The 17,546-nt window shown below is 36.8% G+C and overlaps 1 protein-coding gene across 1 annotated transcript in view; it reads left to right on the top strand.

Moving 5' to 3' along the window:
* Positions 1 to 10,688: 10,688 nt before the first annotated feature.
* ZCWPW2 (zinc finger CW-type and PWWP domain containing 2) overlaps positions 10,689 to 17,546 on the top strand; it is a 66,443-nt gene continuing 59,585 nt past the window's right edge. The window contains exons 1-3 of the mRNA XM_084902511.1: positions 10,689 to 10,833; positions 11,646 to 11,703; positions 14,661 to 15,004. Coding sequence (XP_084758637.1) covers positions 14,724 to 15,004 — 281 coding nt within the window. The 5' untranslated portion in view covers positions 10,689 to 10,833; positions 11,646 to 11,703; positions 14,661 to 14,723. The remainder of the gene's footprint in view (positions 10,834 to 11,645; positions 11,704 to 14,660; positions 15,005 to 17,546) is intronic.

The raw sequence follows: 17,546 nt of genomic DNA on the forward strand, positions 1-17,546 counted from the left end.
ACGGATTTCAGCCAATACTCTGAGAGGAACTGGGTGTGAGCATGTCAGAGGGAGCCCAGGCCAAAAGGAGAGGCTACTCTATAGAAATAAAAAAGAAAATTGGACAAACAGGGCAAAACCTTTAGTTTGTTTCTTTCCAGGGTAATAATTCCAGCTTACTCCTATATATGTCATATTTGCTTTGCAAATTAAGATGTGACATGTTGAATCATGCTTTCAGTTTTATATTATGCAATTTAAAATTACTTCCATTTACAAATTCTTTTTTCAAAACTCGTAAGTGAAAGGTTTCTTAATATTTATGTAGTGATTCTTGAAACAATAATTATGTAGTTACTCTCTAGAACCCAGAGTAAGGTTATCACTTTTGACTTATTAGAATTATTTCCACATTTTTAAAATGAGGAAAATAAATGACAACAGATAAATCATTTTGAATAACGAATTGAAATTATCTAATTAGATTGGCTTGAGGTTCTATTTTTGTGTCTTATGATTTAAAGGAAATGGTAAACTTAATAAAGACTATTCTTTTACAAAATTCTATCTTTAAGCAAATGAACTATGTGACTTCCAAGCTAATACAGCTTACATAAAGGTCAATTGAGAATGGCCACATGTAAAAGAGAATTAACTAAGCTAGCCTGAAATTAATACTCTCCTTGTTTAACCTACAGATATAATTCTAGTCCCTTTATGGCACTATTACATTTGGTTGACAGTCTGAAGAGCTTAATTTTAATTATCTTAGTTGGATCAGTTATTTTCAACATACTGAATAAGCTGGATACTTACAGCCATCTAATATAGACCTAAAATATATAGATTGATTACTAAGTTTTGAAGTTGGCATTTAGTACAGTTAATAAGATTTCTAATTATTAATGTTCCCCTTGAAAAATTGTAAAGTAGAAGAATATTGTTGCTGCAAAAGATATCAGCCTTTTAGTATGGAAATGAATTGTTTCTTTTTGTTCTAATTTGATTGCTGATATTAGATGAAAACCATCAATTATCTATCTACATTACTAACACAAAAAAAGAAAGTATTTATTAAGCATATTGGAACATTTATAAGCTATCAGTAGTATCTGTGCAAACTAGTCCCTGAATGATAAAGATAAATATGATTTTGCACTGATAACTCTTAATAAATTTCTGTTGAATCATTAAATATGACCTACAGTTGACATAAATGCACTTAATTAGGTAAATTAATGAACGTTATATTTATATCATAGAGAAGATTAAGGTAAATGCATTTTAAAGCTTAGAAGCCAACTAATTAGGTTGTGCACTGTTGAAAAATGAAGATAAGACAAAATAATTAGAGTGTTTTCATTTTACATTGGATTCTGCATATTTTTTTTTAATGTAACTACAACTATAACTCGCTTTAAAGCAGTTTAGCAACAAAGTAAAAAAAATTGTTATTGGTCTTTAGTGTACCTGCACTGTAATGGGTTTTTTCATATGCTGTTTCATCATTAAAATTAAAATTTCATCCTATAAATTATTATTACCTTCATGTACACATGATAAAATTATGCTCAGATCATTTAACTTACTTGTCTTCACTTAAAAATTTCATCGGAAATGGAGCCAGAATTTAAATCCAGAACTAGTTATTCCATTGATACAGCCATTCTCATTGCTACACGTTTTGAATATCAACACTGGTTAGGTCAGTCTAACTCTGAGGTCCATATTATTTAATCATAATATAAATATTCGTTGCCTCTCTTTGGCAAGTATTTTTTAGATGCTGACAATATACCGTGTTTCCCTGAAAATAAGACATCCTCCGAAAATAAGACCTAGCGCATGGAAAGATAAGACATCCCCTGAAAATAAGACCTAGCGCAACTTTGGGAGAAAAAATTAATATAAGACACTGTCTTATTTTCAGGGAAATGGTAGAAATTAATCTTTCCCTAAGTGGATTTTCACGATGTGATAAGTGGTATACAGAGGGTGTAGAGACTGCTGGGGCACATAGTAGAGGCATTGACTCCTACTTAATCACTTTTCAGATTGTCTTACACCCGTGGTCGGCAAACTGTGGCTCGAGAGCCACATGCAACTCTTTGGCCCCTTGAGTGTGGCTCTTCCACAAAATACCACAGCCTGGGCCAGTCTATTTTGAAGAAGTGGCGTTAGAAGAAGTTGAAGTTTAAAAAATGTGGCTCTCAAAAGAAATTTCAGTCCTTGTACTGTTGATATTTGGCTCTGTTGACTAATGAGTTTGCCAACCACTGCCCTAGCCTATTGGAAAGTCTCAGGTGTGCTTTATGTGCTTCCACAGCATTTTGTAGTTGTCTTTTGATAGTACTTACTATTACTTGAGGAGAAGCATCTTTTCTTTGCCTGAGCATTGTCTTGCTCATATCAAACCCTGAAGAAGTATTTCTTTTTAAAATATGTATATTTTTATTGATTTCAGAGAAGAAGGAAGAGAGTGAGAAAAACGGAAACATCAATGATGAGAGAGAATCATTGATTGGCTGCCTCCTGCATGCTCTACACTGGGAATCAAACAGGCAGCTCCAGGCATGTGCCCTGACCAGGACTGGAACCGTGACCTCAGTCACTGAACCGTGCCAGCTGGGCAATCAAGAAATATTTTTTTCTTAAAAAAAAAAAATAAGTATTTCAAAACAAAGAAACATAATAGTCTGAAACTGCAGCAAATAAATGAGAGAACAGTTTTAGATAAGTTTTTAGGTATTGAGGTGAAAAGGGATGGAGATTTTCTTGTAATGTAGGAGGAAAGTTTATCTTTTGAGAATGAGGAAGATAGCCTGAGATTTATAAAGGTTTCAAATAATCACTAAGGGTGCAAGAGGAAAAAGAGAAGATGAGTGTGGAATGGCTGCTTAGGAAGACTATTTCTAGAAGAAAAGATGTTTAGTTTTACAAGCCAAAGACATTGAAGTAGAGAGGGTTGCTGTATTTGCAGAGCTGGGTTCTCCAATTCTCAGTTCAGTGACAGCAAATGATGAAATGACTTTCAGAGCTGTTTGCAGTTATGTGAGACTACAGAAGACTTTCACAGTGGCTGAGTGCTACTTGTGAAAAGAAAGAAAAAGCTGCTGGCAGGATAAAAAAAAAAAAATCAAAACAAAAACTGGAACCATGTGGTAGATACAAGGGCAGGACCCAGCTCTCTGTATTGACACCAAAGAAAGTGAAAAGTTTATCTGGAAACGGGACAAAGAAGAAACCAGATCAGTGAACTGTGAGAAGAATTTTAGCCTCAGGATTCTGATGCCCAGGGTACCACCTCAAGTACTTCTCCAGCCCCATCTCCTATTGCAGTCACCAGATGATGGCTCTCGTGCAGATGGCTTCCGTTTCTAATAAGAACACCTGTCTCTTTCATTTAACCTCACATGTTGGAAAAGGCAGAAAATATGTTGTGGGTTTATCTTAAAAGACAATTTGGAAAAATCCTTTGAAACATTGCTGCAGCAATAAGAAAGCAGTGTCTGAGAAACTGAAGCAATGGCGGGGAGAGCCTCTAACCATTTCCACTAAGGAATAGTGCCTGAGGTTTATATAGAAGAAAAACCAAATTTTGGAAAAGTGGTTGCATTAGTTCACCAAAGCTACCAAACGGAATATGCTAATTGACCCTCACAAAGGTGTTGGCGCCCAAAGCCAATAAGAAGGAAATGTGCTAATTGCCTGCCGTGCCCTCAAAGATGGCGGTGTCCAGTCCCCTTAGCCCTGCCAGGGTCTTCAGCCACCCAGGGCAGGCCTGAGGCACAGGCAAGACTCGGATGGCAGCTGCCCAGTTGCCCAGGGCCACCCGTGGCTCAGGTAACGAGGGCCGGCTAAGGCTTGTGCTACTGGCAGTGGCAGCAGCAGATATGTGATGGGAGTATCACCTTCCCCTGATAGCCAGGTTGCCTCCCTTCCCTGAGGGCTCCCAGACTGTGGAGGGGCAGGCCAGGCTGAGGGACTGCCCCTCTAGTGCATGAATTTAACAAAATAATACAGACTAAGTGGTTTAAACAGAAATTTATTTTCTCACAGTTTTGGAGGCTAGAAGTCAAAGCAAGGTGTCCTTAGGGTTGGCTCTTTCTAAGATCCTTGAATTAATTATCTGTTCCAGGCCTCTCTCCTTGGCTTATAGATGGTTGTCTTGCACCTGGGTCTTCACATCATCTTCCGTCTGCAGGTTTCTATATCTAAATTTTCTCCTCTGATAAGTGATATTAAAACCTGCCCTGATGACTTCATTTTAATTTAATTACCTCTTTAGATACCCTGTCTCCAAATATAGTTAAATTCTGAGGTACTAAGGTTTAGGGCTTCAATATATAAAATTTGAGGGTGGGTGAGGATATAATTCATCCATTAATAGTGGTTTTTTCATTTTTGACTTTTGCTATTCTCCAAAAGGCAATTTCTAGAATGGTTTTGAATTGGTGGTTCTTTTCTCCATTTCTACAAACTCTGAAGCCAGTACTGTATCTAGCTTACTAAAATAGAAACTAGTTTACATTAATAGTTAAGATACTGAGAATTTCATAGGAAAGCTGAATGCTGCTATAAAGTGTTCTTAAGTCTTTAAACCCCCTTCTAATGAATAAAATTAAGGGAATTTCAGGGGATAGAGATAAGATTAATTGTATGATAAACCCTATGTAGTTTTATCCTATATTGAAAAGTAGTGGTTGAGGCATTTTTAAATGATTATTGCCTAAACTTGTTTTGCCTGATAAATATAAATTTGTAGTAACTTGGTCACATAGCCTTGTCATTGGAAGTATTAATAATTTTGAATTACGGTTTTGTCAAGGTTCTAATCACTCAAACCTTCACTACTGAAATATACAGGGTAGACTAAGCTTTCTAGTGTCAATAACTTGAAGGAGAAAGTAATTCCTAAATATACAAAGAGGTAACTTGACTATCTGTGTTGCAGCCTGTGTTACCTTCCTGTGTGTTAATATTTGATAAGGTGTTTAATTTATATGAGACTTCTAAAGCAGAACCAGTCTTTGGAAAAACTTAAAGATAAGAGATCTTGTAGGAATATACCAAATTACAGTAGCTAATACACTCTATTAAAATGTTATTCTATATGAAAAATAAATTGTGTAGGTTGTTACGATGACACAGCACAAAGGTTAATGCTTCTTGGGGTGCATTTCTTAGAAGATTTATCACATACGTAAATAGTTGGCTTTTATTTATATTATATGACTGATGATTTCACTGAAAACCTGCACAATTCAATTTTAGCTTTCGATTCAGTTGATCGTTGTGTGAAGTATTTACCTATATACAGTGTGGGCATTTGGTTTGTTTTAACCTATTAGGATCTCCCCCCCCCCCCCCCATTTCATATTAAATAAAATTTGTGGAAGAAAAAGGTGTGGATTAATGCTGAGTGGGTTGGTTTTAGGGTGGATCTTTTAGTAAGGCTTTTGGGAAACATTGCAATGTTAAGTGATTAGTGAATCCTGAGTGTGAAGCTCTTTAGTTATAAAGTCTTTGTTAAAAGCCTTTCTCAGCCCTAACCAGTTTGGCCCAGTAGATAGAGCGTCAGCCTGCAGACTCAAGGGTTCTAGGTTCGATTCCGGTCAAGGGCATTTACCTTGGTTGTAGGCACATCCCTAGGACGGGGTGTGCAGGAGGCAGCTTATTGATGTTTCTAACTCTCTCTCCCTCTCCCTTCCTCTCTGTAAAACATCAATAAAATATATTTTTAAATAAATAAATAAATAAATAAATAAATGCCTCTCATTTGAGCCCAAACCAACGTATCGTCATTGTCACTTTTCTAAAAGTTCAGGAATGAAACATTACCAGTTCAGAGTATTTATAATAAGGAAAAAACATTTTGCCTACCTTATTAAAATGTGTCTCAATGCTGATTTTTAAAACTGGCTTCTAAAAATTAGATAATCTACCTAACAGTAAGCAATGAATCATTTTTATGGGTATCCCATAATTTTATACTTACTAATCTAAAATTAAAATTCTATACATCCTTTTGGAAAAACATACCACATGTCACCATATACACAAACTACATAATGAGTTGGGTGGGATCTCTCCTTAGACTTTGATATATATATAATAAGAGTCTTAGTCATTATCATCTCTCTCGTGAGCCTTTTTTGAATACTTGTGTACAGGTTAATAATGCGGATTGTTTTTCAATAGATGGAGTTACACATATGTTGATATTATATGGGTTTGATATGTATGCTATTTTGTTGTATTGATAACAAGCTTCAAAACTTTAAATGTCAAATTTCCTGAAGGTGTTAACATCATAGATATTTTTACCCTTTAAAAATGTTGAATTTTATACCCCAATAAAGAGCATTTGTGGGAAGTTGTAATTCATTATTTTGAAGAAAAGTGCTGCTGAATGCTTCGGGAAGCTTATAGTGAACATATTCCATCTCAAAATACTTGTGAACGTTGGATTAAATGCTTTAAAAGTGATTATTTCAATGTGAAAGACAATGTCCAGGTCAACTGAAAAAGTTGGAAGACCAACAATTACAAGCATTACTGGATGAAGATGCATGTCAAACTCAAAAACAACTTGCAGAAAGATTAAACATTGCTCAGCAAACAATTTCTGATCGTTCATAAGCAAATGGGAAAGATTTTAAAGGAAAGAAAATGGGCGTCACATCAACTGCCTGAAAGACAAATGGAAAACTGAAAAATCATCAGCAAAATGTTGCTTCAACAGCACAAAGGAAGCCTTTTTATCATCGAATTGTGATTGGCAATGAATAGTGGATGTATTTTGAGAATCCCAAATGCACAAAATCATTGGTTGACCAAGGTAAACCATCAACATTGACTGCAAGGCCAAATCACTCTGAGTTTGGTGGGATCAGGAAGGTGTAGTGTATTATGAGCCTCTAAAACCAGGTGAAATCATTAATACTGATCACTACTAACAACAAATAATCAATTTGAACCACTCTTTGATCGTGAAATGACCAGAATATTCCAGATGACACAGCAAAGTAATTTTGCTTCATGATGACTCGCCATCACATACTATAAAACCAGTTAAAGACACATTAAAAGTTCCTGCCTGGGAAGTATTAACCCACGTACCATATTCTGGTTCACCTGACCTTGCTCTTTCAGATTACCACTTGTTTGGATCATGGCACACGCGCTTTCTGAGCAGCACTTCAAAACGTATGAAGAAATGGAAAATTGGTTCTCTGAATGGTTTGCCTCAAAACAATTTCTATTGGGATGGTATCCACAAATTGCCTGAAAGATGTGGAAATGTGTAGCTAGCAATGGACACTACTTCAAATAAAGCACTTTTGATGTTTACTCTTGAAATTATCATTTTTCTTTGATTATAAAATCTGCTCTTATTAACTAACCGGTACATCTAGTATTATTTTGTACATTTTGGCTAGTATTGATGATAGAATATACTACAATAAGGATTATCTCTATGTCTGTACTTCTTTTTTATTATACCCACTCATAGTTGTCTTTTCTGCCCCACCCCTTTCTTTGGTCAAGGAATGTATGACATAGTCATATTCTTTGTATTAATGTATTTGAAATCACAAGTCTGTTTTATGTTTTTATGTTGTTAGATTCTGTTTATCAGACTTTTACTAGGATATTGAATAAATTTAGTCTTATTATAAAATTTAAAGACTGTAAACAAAAGCAACTTTGAGGCTTCCCTGCTTTCCTGAAGCTCTTCTACTAAGTATTCGCCTCATACTTTAAGGTATTTCTGAATATTGATCCATATGTCTGTATATTGAAAATATTTCATCCTTGTATATTTCTTGCTTTTCAACTTATTTTATGGAGTTTTTATAGTTTATTTACACAGAATCTTAACATGTTCAAGTTTATCAATCTTCTATGGCTTTTGTGTTTTACATACAAATACATTTCTATTTCAGTGATATGTTATTTTATATATTTTTACATTATTAGTCATTTTGAAGTTTTTATTTATATAAATAGTGCAAGACTGAGATTTTATTTTTTGTTGTAAAAATCATGAATGAATGTTGATTTTCTCACATGCTTTTGGGGTGGCAAATGTTAACATTATATGGTTTTCCTTCTTTAATCTGTAAAGTGGCATGCCATGAAAACAGTGCAGCTGGCCAAGCAGCATACCTTTCAGCTCTGCTGGAGCAGCATTTCTTAGAGCTCACAGACAGGGATCAGTAGCTCAGTGGATGAATCTCCTTTGCCTCATTTTACCTGAATCAAAACATAGAGATTTAATAAGGCCTATGACAAACTTCATTGTGAAAGGAACTTGACCATCAGCTATGGAGCTTTTAATTAATATTAGAGAAATACCAGTTACTACTTCCTTAGCATAACCAGGGACCAGAATACAATCCTATATAATAAAAGGCTAATATGCAAATCAACTGAACAGCAGAATGACCAATCACTATGATGTGTACTGACTACCAGTGGCAGATGCTCAATGCAGGAGCTGCCCTCTGGTAGTCAGTATGTTCCCACGGGGAGCGCTGCGCAGCCAGAAGCCAGGCTCACTGCTGGCAAGCGACGGTGGCCCAAGGGGCGGGCCAAGCCATCATTCGGACATCTCCCGAGGCTCCTGGACTGTGAGCGGGCTCAGGCCAGGCTGAGGGGCCCTTTCCTCCGAGTGCATGAATTTTGTGCACTGGGCCTCTAGTATATATATTAAAGCCTAAGCAACCATTATCATCATACAGCTGGATGACCAGCCAGTAGCTATGATGCACACTGGCCATCAGGGAGCAGACGCTCAATGCAGGAGCTGCTCCCGAATGGTCAGTGCACTCTCACAGCCAATCTCCCATGGCCAGCCAAGCTCCCACAGTCCCTCTCCCCCCCCCCCCCCCCCCCAACCTCCTCAGCCAACCCTGATCAGGACCAGGACTGGGCAAAACAGCCCCAATCACTAGCTAGGCCAAGGGGTTCCACCCATGCACGAATTCATGCACCAGGCTTCTAGTAGTAATATGTGGCAGAACTTTGGTCCTAGCACAATTTTGAGAGAATGGCATTTGAGGTTGATGGGCAGTCCCAGCCCAACTAAAATCTAAGCCTTGTGATTACAGATAGCTTCAAGATGTTGCACATTAGTAGTACAATTGCAACACAGTAAGCCACATCAGTATACATGATTGGGCTAGCACCAGCCCCCTTGCTGGCATACTGGGAGGTGGAGGTGGCACTGAGATCCAAACATTGTTGACCATAGTTAACTTCCATGTGTAGGACATCACATTTGGAAGGCCATCTTTCAGGGGACCAGTCTTGAACTCATTAATTACTTCTAATTGCATATTTGGCCATGATTAATTTTTCTCTAGCAGATCTGATTCATTTCACAGATCTGATCTGCTTTAGCTAAGGTTTTTAAAAGTTTACTTTTTAAAATGAGATTAACATAGTCTTTGTTTTTTTATGCTCAAAAGGAAACAAATTTCCTTTTGGGTTAAATATATACAAGGTATCCTCTAGTAATTAAAAAATTTTAAAGCCCTATAGTTATATATCTAATATTACTTATTCCTGAATTTTTTCTTTTTAAGGAACCAGGTTTTGGTTTGACTGATTGTTATGTACCAAAAATTATGTGCCCCTAAATTCATATGTTGAATAGTGTAAGAGAATGTCAAATAATTCTTTATCATTTTAAAATTGTAAATATGTTATTTTTAAATTTTGCTAGGTTGATATTCGACTTCTTCAGATCCATCCCAGTGGAACCCTTATCTCTTTTTGCTATGATAGACCTCACCTTTCTTCTCTGTAGCATTTTTTCTCCTTTATAAAACGTATGAATAATTTTTTTAAATTCCCCCTCTAGGAGTACTGCAAAACTTTAAAACTTGATTGTCCTTGCTACAGATGCATTTTTATTTCTATTACTGTTCACTATTATGTTTATTTATTAAAAATCATCCTTTCAACCTCTCTATGAAATAATAATTTTACAGATAAAATTACAAGACTTTCAATGACTCTCCAAGTTATATAGCCAATAATTGGAGGAATATGGACTTGAATTTATATCTGCTATCATTAATTGTCTTGAAGGTTGTAATAAAAACATCTTTCATGAGAGATGCTAGAAGCTATCAGTCTGAAGGTACACCTTGTAGACTAACCTGATTGATTGCCTATGTAAGGGAGATTACATATGAACCAAAGACAGAATAAACACTAAAAACCAACACTTACTGCAAAGCAAATAAAGTTTAGCAAATCTTCAGAGCTAACAAGACTAAAACAGTGATGAAAGGGAGGCTGGTGAAGTTTAAACTCTGATATGTGGCTAAAAGAACATAGAGGAGCGGATAATCCAGTGCAGGGAGTAGATATTTTTGAAGAAAAACAGCCAGAATGTGTCAATTATGAACCATTAAAGCAGGACAACTTTTTAGAGGTCATCTAGCTGTACTCTCCTTATTTTACAGATGGCGACACTGAGGCCTTCTGAAAATTACCAAGATTAGAAACTATATATTTTTCATTCCAAGTACTCATCCTTTTCTACTGTCTCTTTACTATTATAAAATGTTAATTTATAACATTAAAATTATTAATTCAAGTTCTATTTGAAAGTAGGCAGGTTTAGTTATTTTAAATTTAAATTCAAAATCTAGTAATACTTTAAAAATATGATCTTACTGATTTTTAGAGAGAGAAAGGAAGAGAGATAGAGACAACCATTGACGAGAGAAACATTGATTGTCTGCCTGCTGCATACACCCCCTCACTGGGAATGAAACCCATGACCTCTTGATTCCTGGATTGATGCTCAACTGCTGGGCCACACATTGGTTACAGGTGAGATGTTATCTAGAAAATAGAAGTAATTGAAATTGAAATTATAAGGCTGAAATGCTCCAACTTTGAAGATAGCAGTACAGATACCATTACTTTTCTCAAACCTAGAGGAGTTGTATTATCTGGGATAGCCTGTGGTTAAAAATGGATTACTTCCTATAACAACAATGTTGGAGAGCAAAAGAATAATGACAATTTTGTTTGTTTGGAAGAACCAGTCATTTTTCTCATTCACATACAAACAATAAAAACAATTTCTATCATAAGTAGCCATTTATCTTCATTCCTCGTCTGTATGTATTTATTCACACAGTCTCATTAAATTCTGATATCATTCAGAACTCCGTGGGTGTGTTATAATTTTACCATCTGGGATGCATCAGTCATAAAATGTATATACATTGTAATAAAAACTGATGCTTCACAAGAATTCACATTGGCTGTACTCCATCTTAAAGACCTTTGTTCTGTTGAACAATGGAACTATGTAATATATCTATTCAAGAAAAATTGATCTTTTTTTTCAGGCTCTGCTATAACATTCTAAAATAACATTCATGAAATACAAAAATCTTTGGAGAATTTATGTAAAATGTATATGGAATTTTTTTTATTTTCTTCTTTAGCTCATGATTTTCACTTTAATACTACAAATTATATATAATGTTATACTGTATTAAGTTGTCTAGAACTGTTTAATGGAGTTCTGCAGACCTTGGTGGTTTCTTTAATAAATTCAATTTAACTAGTAATGCATTGTAATGTATTGTTACAAATAAAAATTGCTCTCTAATCCCTTCCCCATCTGTTAGAATATTTATCCAGTTCCAGATGCTTCACAGAAGTATAGGAGAAATTGAACAAAATTAGGTAAGCGATATGAAAAATCCCTACATGTAAAGCATTTTTTGGCATTTTGGAATCAATGTAAAATAGGCAATTTTTCTATCATCAGTTCATACATTGCTGGCAACACAAAAATAATATCTCTTCCATCAGATAGCTTACAGTCCAGTGATAGGAAGTGGTCAGTACACATCACTATAATATGAAGCAGAATGTTATACATACCAGAAGTTAAGAGGACACAAAGGTCAAGCAGGGAGAAATTGCAGCTGGTTGGGGATATCCAGAAAAACTTCTTAAAAGAGATGGTATTTGAGGTAGATTTTTAAAGTGGAAAATTTACAAGTTATGATAGAATAAGGAGCAAAGACATACTAATAGAGACAGAACACATTGGATATATTAGATATATATCAAGTAATGTAAGTTGATGCAGTTTTAAAGTTTTAAAAAAGAAAGTAATGTAACCATTTAATGAACACCTACTATGTGCTGTACTTCTTGGTTCATACAATACATGCATTATTTTAGTGAACATTCCTCTATTATTAGTATAGATACTCTAAATGTAAATGGACTAATTCTCTAATCATACACTGAAAGTGAAAGGATGAAAAATAATATTCCATGCAAATGGAAACCAAAAGAGAGCAGAGGTTACTATTCTAAGACAAAATAGAATTTAAGTAAAAGCTTGGAAAAAAAAGCCAAGGTGGTTATATAACTAGGGGCCTGGTGCACAAATTTGTGCACCTTGAAAGGAGCTATGGGTCGCAAGGCTGCAATGGGTACAGGGACAGGTCTCAGCCCATCCTCTGCACCCCAACCCAGCCCTTCCCGCTGTGGCCCCTGGACCCCAGTCTGTTGGTAGCCCTACTCCCGCCACCACCACTTCCATTTGCTGATGATGTTGGTCCCACTTACACCTGCTGATGGTGCAAAGCGATTAGGGTCTGCGCCCGTAGCGGGTGCAAGCGGCGGATTCTGCCCCGATTGCCCTCAGGAGCAGGGGAAGGTGAAGCCCTGAAGGGCAATTGGGGACAGCATCCACTGCTTGCACCTGCTGCTGGCACCTGGCACCAGCCCCAGTCACTCAGTGCCAGCACTGGGCTCCGGCACTGGCAGCAGGTGCAAGTGGGGCTGGCACCAGCAGCAGGAGCAAGTGCCAGGCGTGACTGTGGTGCATAGGAGCAAATAATTTTCAGTAACCAACAGAGGCTTGTCCCGCACCTCACCTTGGTCTGGCACCCCCTCTCACCTCCACCATACCACCACTGCCAATGCCCAGCATGTTCTACTCTCTGCTGCATGCTGCTGACACCATGTTCTGCACACGTCCCCTGGTGGTCAGCCTATGTCACAGTGACTGGTTGTTCAGTTGTTCTGCTGTTCGGTCTGTTTGCATATTAGGTTATTTATAGATAGACGATAAAGATATTAATTTATCTAGAGGATTGAAAATGTTTATGCATCCAGTAGTGGAGCATCAAAATAAAGAAGCTAATATTAATGGGAGAAATAGATAGCAATACAATAATGGGGAATTTCAATATGCCCCTATCAACAATGGATAGATCACTCAGACAAAATCAATACAGGACCATTTGACTTAAACTACACTTTAGATTAAAAGAATCTAACGTATAGAGAACATTCAATAGTAGAAGAATATATATACTCAGATGTACATGCAATGGTTCTCAGGATAGATCATATGTTAGGCCAAAAACCAGCCTTAACAAATATTAGAACATTAAAATGATATCAGTCATCTTTTATCATTACAATGGTATGAAACTAGAAATCAGTAACAGGAGAGAAACTGGAAATTTTTCTTTGGATACATTCCCATGAGTGGAATTAGTAGGTCAAAAATTATGAATTGTGTCAATTGTAATATATTGGCAGTTTTTTCTAAAGCTATTTGTAGTTATCCTGGAAAAAGCATATAAGTGAGTTTCAAAACATATAATTAAATCATGAGTTAAGAGCTTTTTTAAATGGTGCATATTCTTGGCTAGTAGTATTCTACTAACTCATTAATATAGTGTATTAATAAGTTTTTTAAATTTAAAAAATAGGTTTTGCATTGCAAAATAAGATGCTAATATTTTACTTGTATTTTATTAATTACAGTAATTATTAGTTTAACTATATTTTAGTAGTATGCACATAGCAATTATTGTTGAAGTTAGAAATTGAGACCTTAATCTACAATGCTAACTTTTCTTACAAGTTTAAAATTTTTATAAAAAGAAAGCTCTGAGAAATGTTCTTTTTCAAATCACTTAAATTAATAAAAGGTAAAATTATACATGCAAACATTTTTTTTATTTTCTTAAAGCATTTCACATTTTCATATAATGAAATGTTTTTCTGCATTTGATTTTCCTCAGAATTAGAAAAAGAATGGGCTTATCAAGTCATGTTATAATATATACCTAGAGGCAGAACTGCTTAGTAGGTAATATCACTGAATTTGGAACCAAACTGCCTTCATCTTAATTCTATTCTACCATATATAAGCTCTGGAACCTTAAACAAATTACTTTCCTTTGCTTCAGTTTTTTCTTTAAAATTATTTCTTTAAAAATGGTTATACTAAGGTTGTTGGGAAGACTATGTAAGTTGTGTAAATGAGTCACTTAGAATGATACCTGGATCATAGCATTCAATAAGGCTTAACTATTTTTTTATGGCAAAAGTATTGGATATCTACCAGATGTGTATGATATAGTAGATTAACAGATATTAACCTCTAGTCTTACTCCATCATACTGTTCTTGTTTTTAATTTTGGTACGTTTTGTGCCCAAAGGAATTGATGCATCTATTTTGTTTCTGGGTAAGTGGAAATACAACATGTTCAACATGTATAATCTTTATAGGATAGAGATTAAGTGGGCAAAGATGATATTTAAAGAGCTATTTCTCAGATTTTATATTCTTGAATCCTTATTTTATTTTCCTCTTATTTTCCAGATTAAATTCATTTATAAAAAAAGAAAAATTTGACAGTAAGATAATAGTAATCTTAATACTGCAATGGATTCATCCATGGAAAACAATATATATATAAACAAAATGTGGGTTCAATGTGAAAGTTGTTTGAAATGGAGGTTGTTGTCAAGTGAGGATGCAGCCAGAGTTGATCACAATGAATCCTGGTATTGCTACATGAACACTGATTCAAAATATAATAAGTGCTCTATTTCTGAAGAAGATTTTCCTGAAGAGTCTCAGTTTCATCAAAGTGGATTTAAGATTGTCTATTCACAGCTACCTGTTGGTAGCCTGGTTTTGGTAACATTGAAGAAGTGGCCAAGGTAAGATTTTTGCTATCCTATATAATCCTATATAATCCTATATAATAAAAGGCTAATATGCAAATTGACCAAATGGTGGAACAACTGGTTGCTGCCCACTAGGGGGCAGACGCTCAACACAGGAGCTGCCCACTGGTGGTTAGTGCACTCCCACAGGGGGAACACTGCTCAGCCAGAGAAGCCCTGAGCCAGGCAGGGCGATGGCAGGAGTGCTAAGCATGTCCCACTGTCGGTTTAGGCCTGAGGGCTCCCATATTGCAAGAGCGCGTAGGCCAGGCTGAGGGGACGTTCCCCCTCTCCCCGCCACCCTGAGTGCACTATCATTTATCCTTTTTCCTTTTCTGACTCCTTTTAAAATCTGTCCCCAGTACATAACTAGACTTGATTTTCATTATGGCTCTTATAGTTCACTCACACATCCTCTTTCCTTCTTTAACTCTGCTCTCTACTGACTCCTTTATAAATTTTTCCCCTCCCTCCCGCCCTTCTTAAAACTTCCATTGGGGTGGGGGTGCGTTAACCCCAGCCAAGGGCTCAGCCCTGGCCAAGTGTTTGCCACCCCCCCCCCCTCCCCCGCCTCCCTGCCGCTCTCTTGCTCCCATTCCCTGCCTGGGACACCCAACCCAGCAAGGATGGCTGAGGCCCGAGCATCCCAGGCTCTGCTGCCACGAAGCCGGAGCACCTCTGCCCAGAAGTCCTCCTCCACTCTGTCCTGGACCCATGGGCATCATCTCCCCGCCAACGGAAGCCACCGCCCTCCTCCCGAGTCTGGGCGGGGCTTCCTGCTCAGCACCGCCTGCTCCCTGTCTCTGGGCACACCTGCTCTGCACATCCTCCCCATCACTCTTCCTCCCCCCTCCCCCCACCCCCAGTCGCCACCCGCTTCTGCGTGCAGTTTCCTTCCCTTTCCATTCCTGCATCTCTTTCTTGTTCCCTTTCTGTATTTCTGTTTCTCCTCTCAGCCTGACTGCATGAAGTCTTGCCTTCTCTCCCTCTCTTTTCATATCCCCTCCTATTGTATGCTATCCTGCCCCAGGCCTTGCAGCTGCCTGAGCAGAGGCAGGGGGCACAGCCTACTGATCCAGCGGTGGTCTGATGTTGTAACAGACAAATTTGTATATTCCTCTATTATTAGATTAGATTTTTCTCCTTCCCCTCTTCTTCTTCCTCCTTCCCCTCCTGTTCCTTCTTCCTCGTCCTCCCTTTTTTCCCCTCTCCTCCCCCTCTTCTCCTTTTTTGTCTTCTTCTTTAGATTTTTGTATATTTACTATAGTCTACTCAGTGTTTCCCATTCCAGGTTTATTTTTTTTCAAGAATATAATGTGTAGTATATAGTTTCAAGTCTCCCCCCCCCCCAATTACTTTTTAAAAATCATAAGTATTCTGTTACATTGTTTTGATTTTCTTATTTTGGGGCTTATATATATGACTTATGGTAGATCTTTATCATTGGTATTTTTTCTTCAACTCTTTTCATCTTTAAAATTTTAATTATTTTTTATTTTCCATCTTTTATCTTTCTGAAGGTATTATCAATTGAACTAATGTCTTTTGTGTTTTTTCCAGTTTAATCTTTATTGAAAAATTTTAAAATGTTTTTATGAGTTTTGTCACCTGTCTGTTCAAATCTTCCTTTTCTTCAAAACCTCCTTTTAGTTTTTCTAATTCTAATTTATATTTTTTCACAACTTACATTATTTTCTTTCCTTTTTAAAAAAATATATTTTATTGATTTTTTACAGAGAGGAAGGGAAAGAGATAGAGAGCTAGAAACGTCGATGAGAGAGAAACATCAACCAGCTGCCTCTTGCACACCCCCTACTGGAGATATGCCCGCAGCTAATGTACATGCCCTTAACCGGAATCGAACCTGGGACTTTTCAGTCCGCAGACCGACTCTCTACCACTGAGCCAAACCGGTTTCGGCTACATTATTTTCTTAATTTGTATTAACTCAACCTTTAGTGTTGTATTCCCACTTTTATTTGTACCATCTCTTTTCTTTATTCTTATTGGCTCTACCCTATTAAACTTGGATTATACTTCCAACAGTTTCTCTTCAGCATGAGCTTTTACTCTGAAAAGGAGCTCTGTCAGTTAGTTTTAAGTGTTCATAGGACCCAGGCTGCTCTAACTCTTTCAATATTGGTCTCACAATTTTGGCTGCTGTACTCAGTTTGACTTTCTAAGGAGAATTTACGGTTTTAAGGTTCTTATGCCACGAACACATCAGAACTCTGGTTGCCTGCCCCCACCCACTTTGTTCTCTCTCATATATAAATTGCTAATAATGTGGGTCTTGTTAGTGTTGATAGTTTGTACCTACATTTTGGTGTTCATGTGTATAGCTTACCAATTAGTTTTGCTATAGAGGTTTTGTGTCAGCTTTTGCCTTTCTGTTGTAATTGTTCTGCCTGTATTTATGGGGAAATCAGGAGATTATAAAACTATAACACCATTGCTGCCTTCTTTCCAGAATCCCTTGCTATTTTATATTACATTCTCTCACTTAACATTCTTAAAGCTGGGAGACTCTGGCTTA

The sequence above is a fragment of the Pipistrellus hanaki genome (genome assembly GCF_964339955.1).
Source record: "Pipistrellus hanaki genome assembly, chromosome: 13".
Lineage (NCBI taxonomy): Eukaryota > Metazoa > Chordata > Mammalia > Chiroptera > Vespertilionidae > Pipistrellus > Pipistrellus hanaki.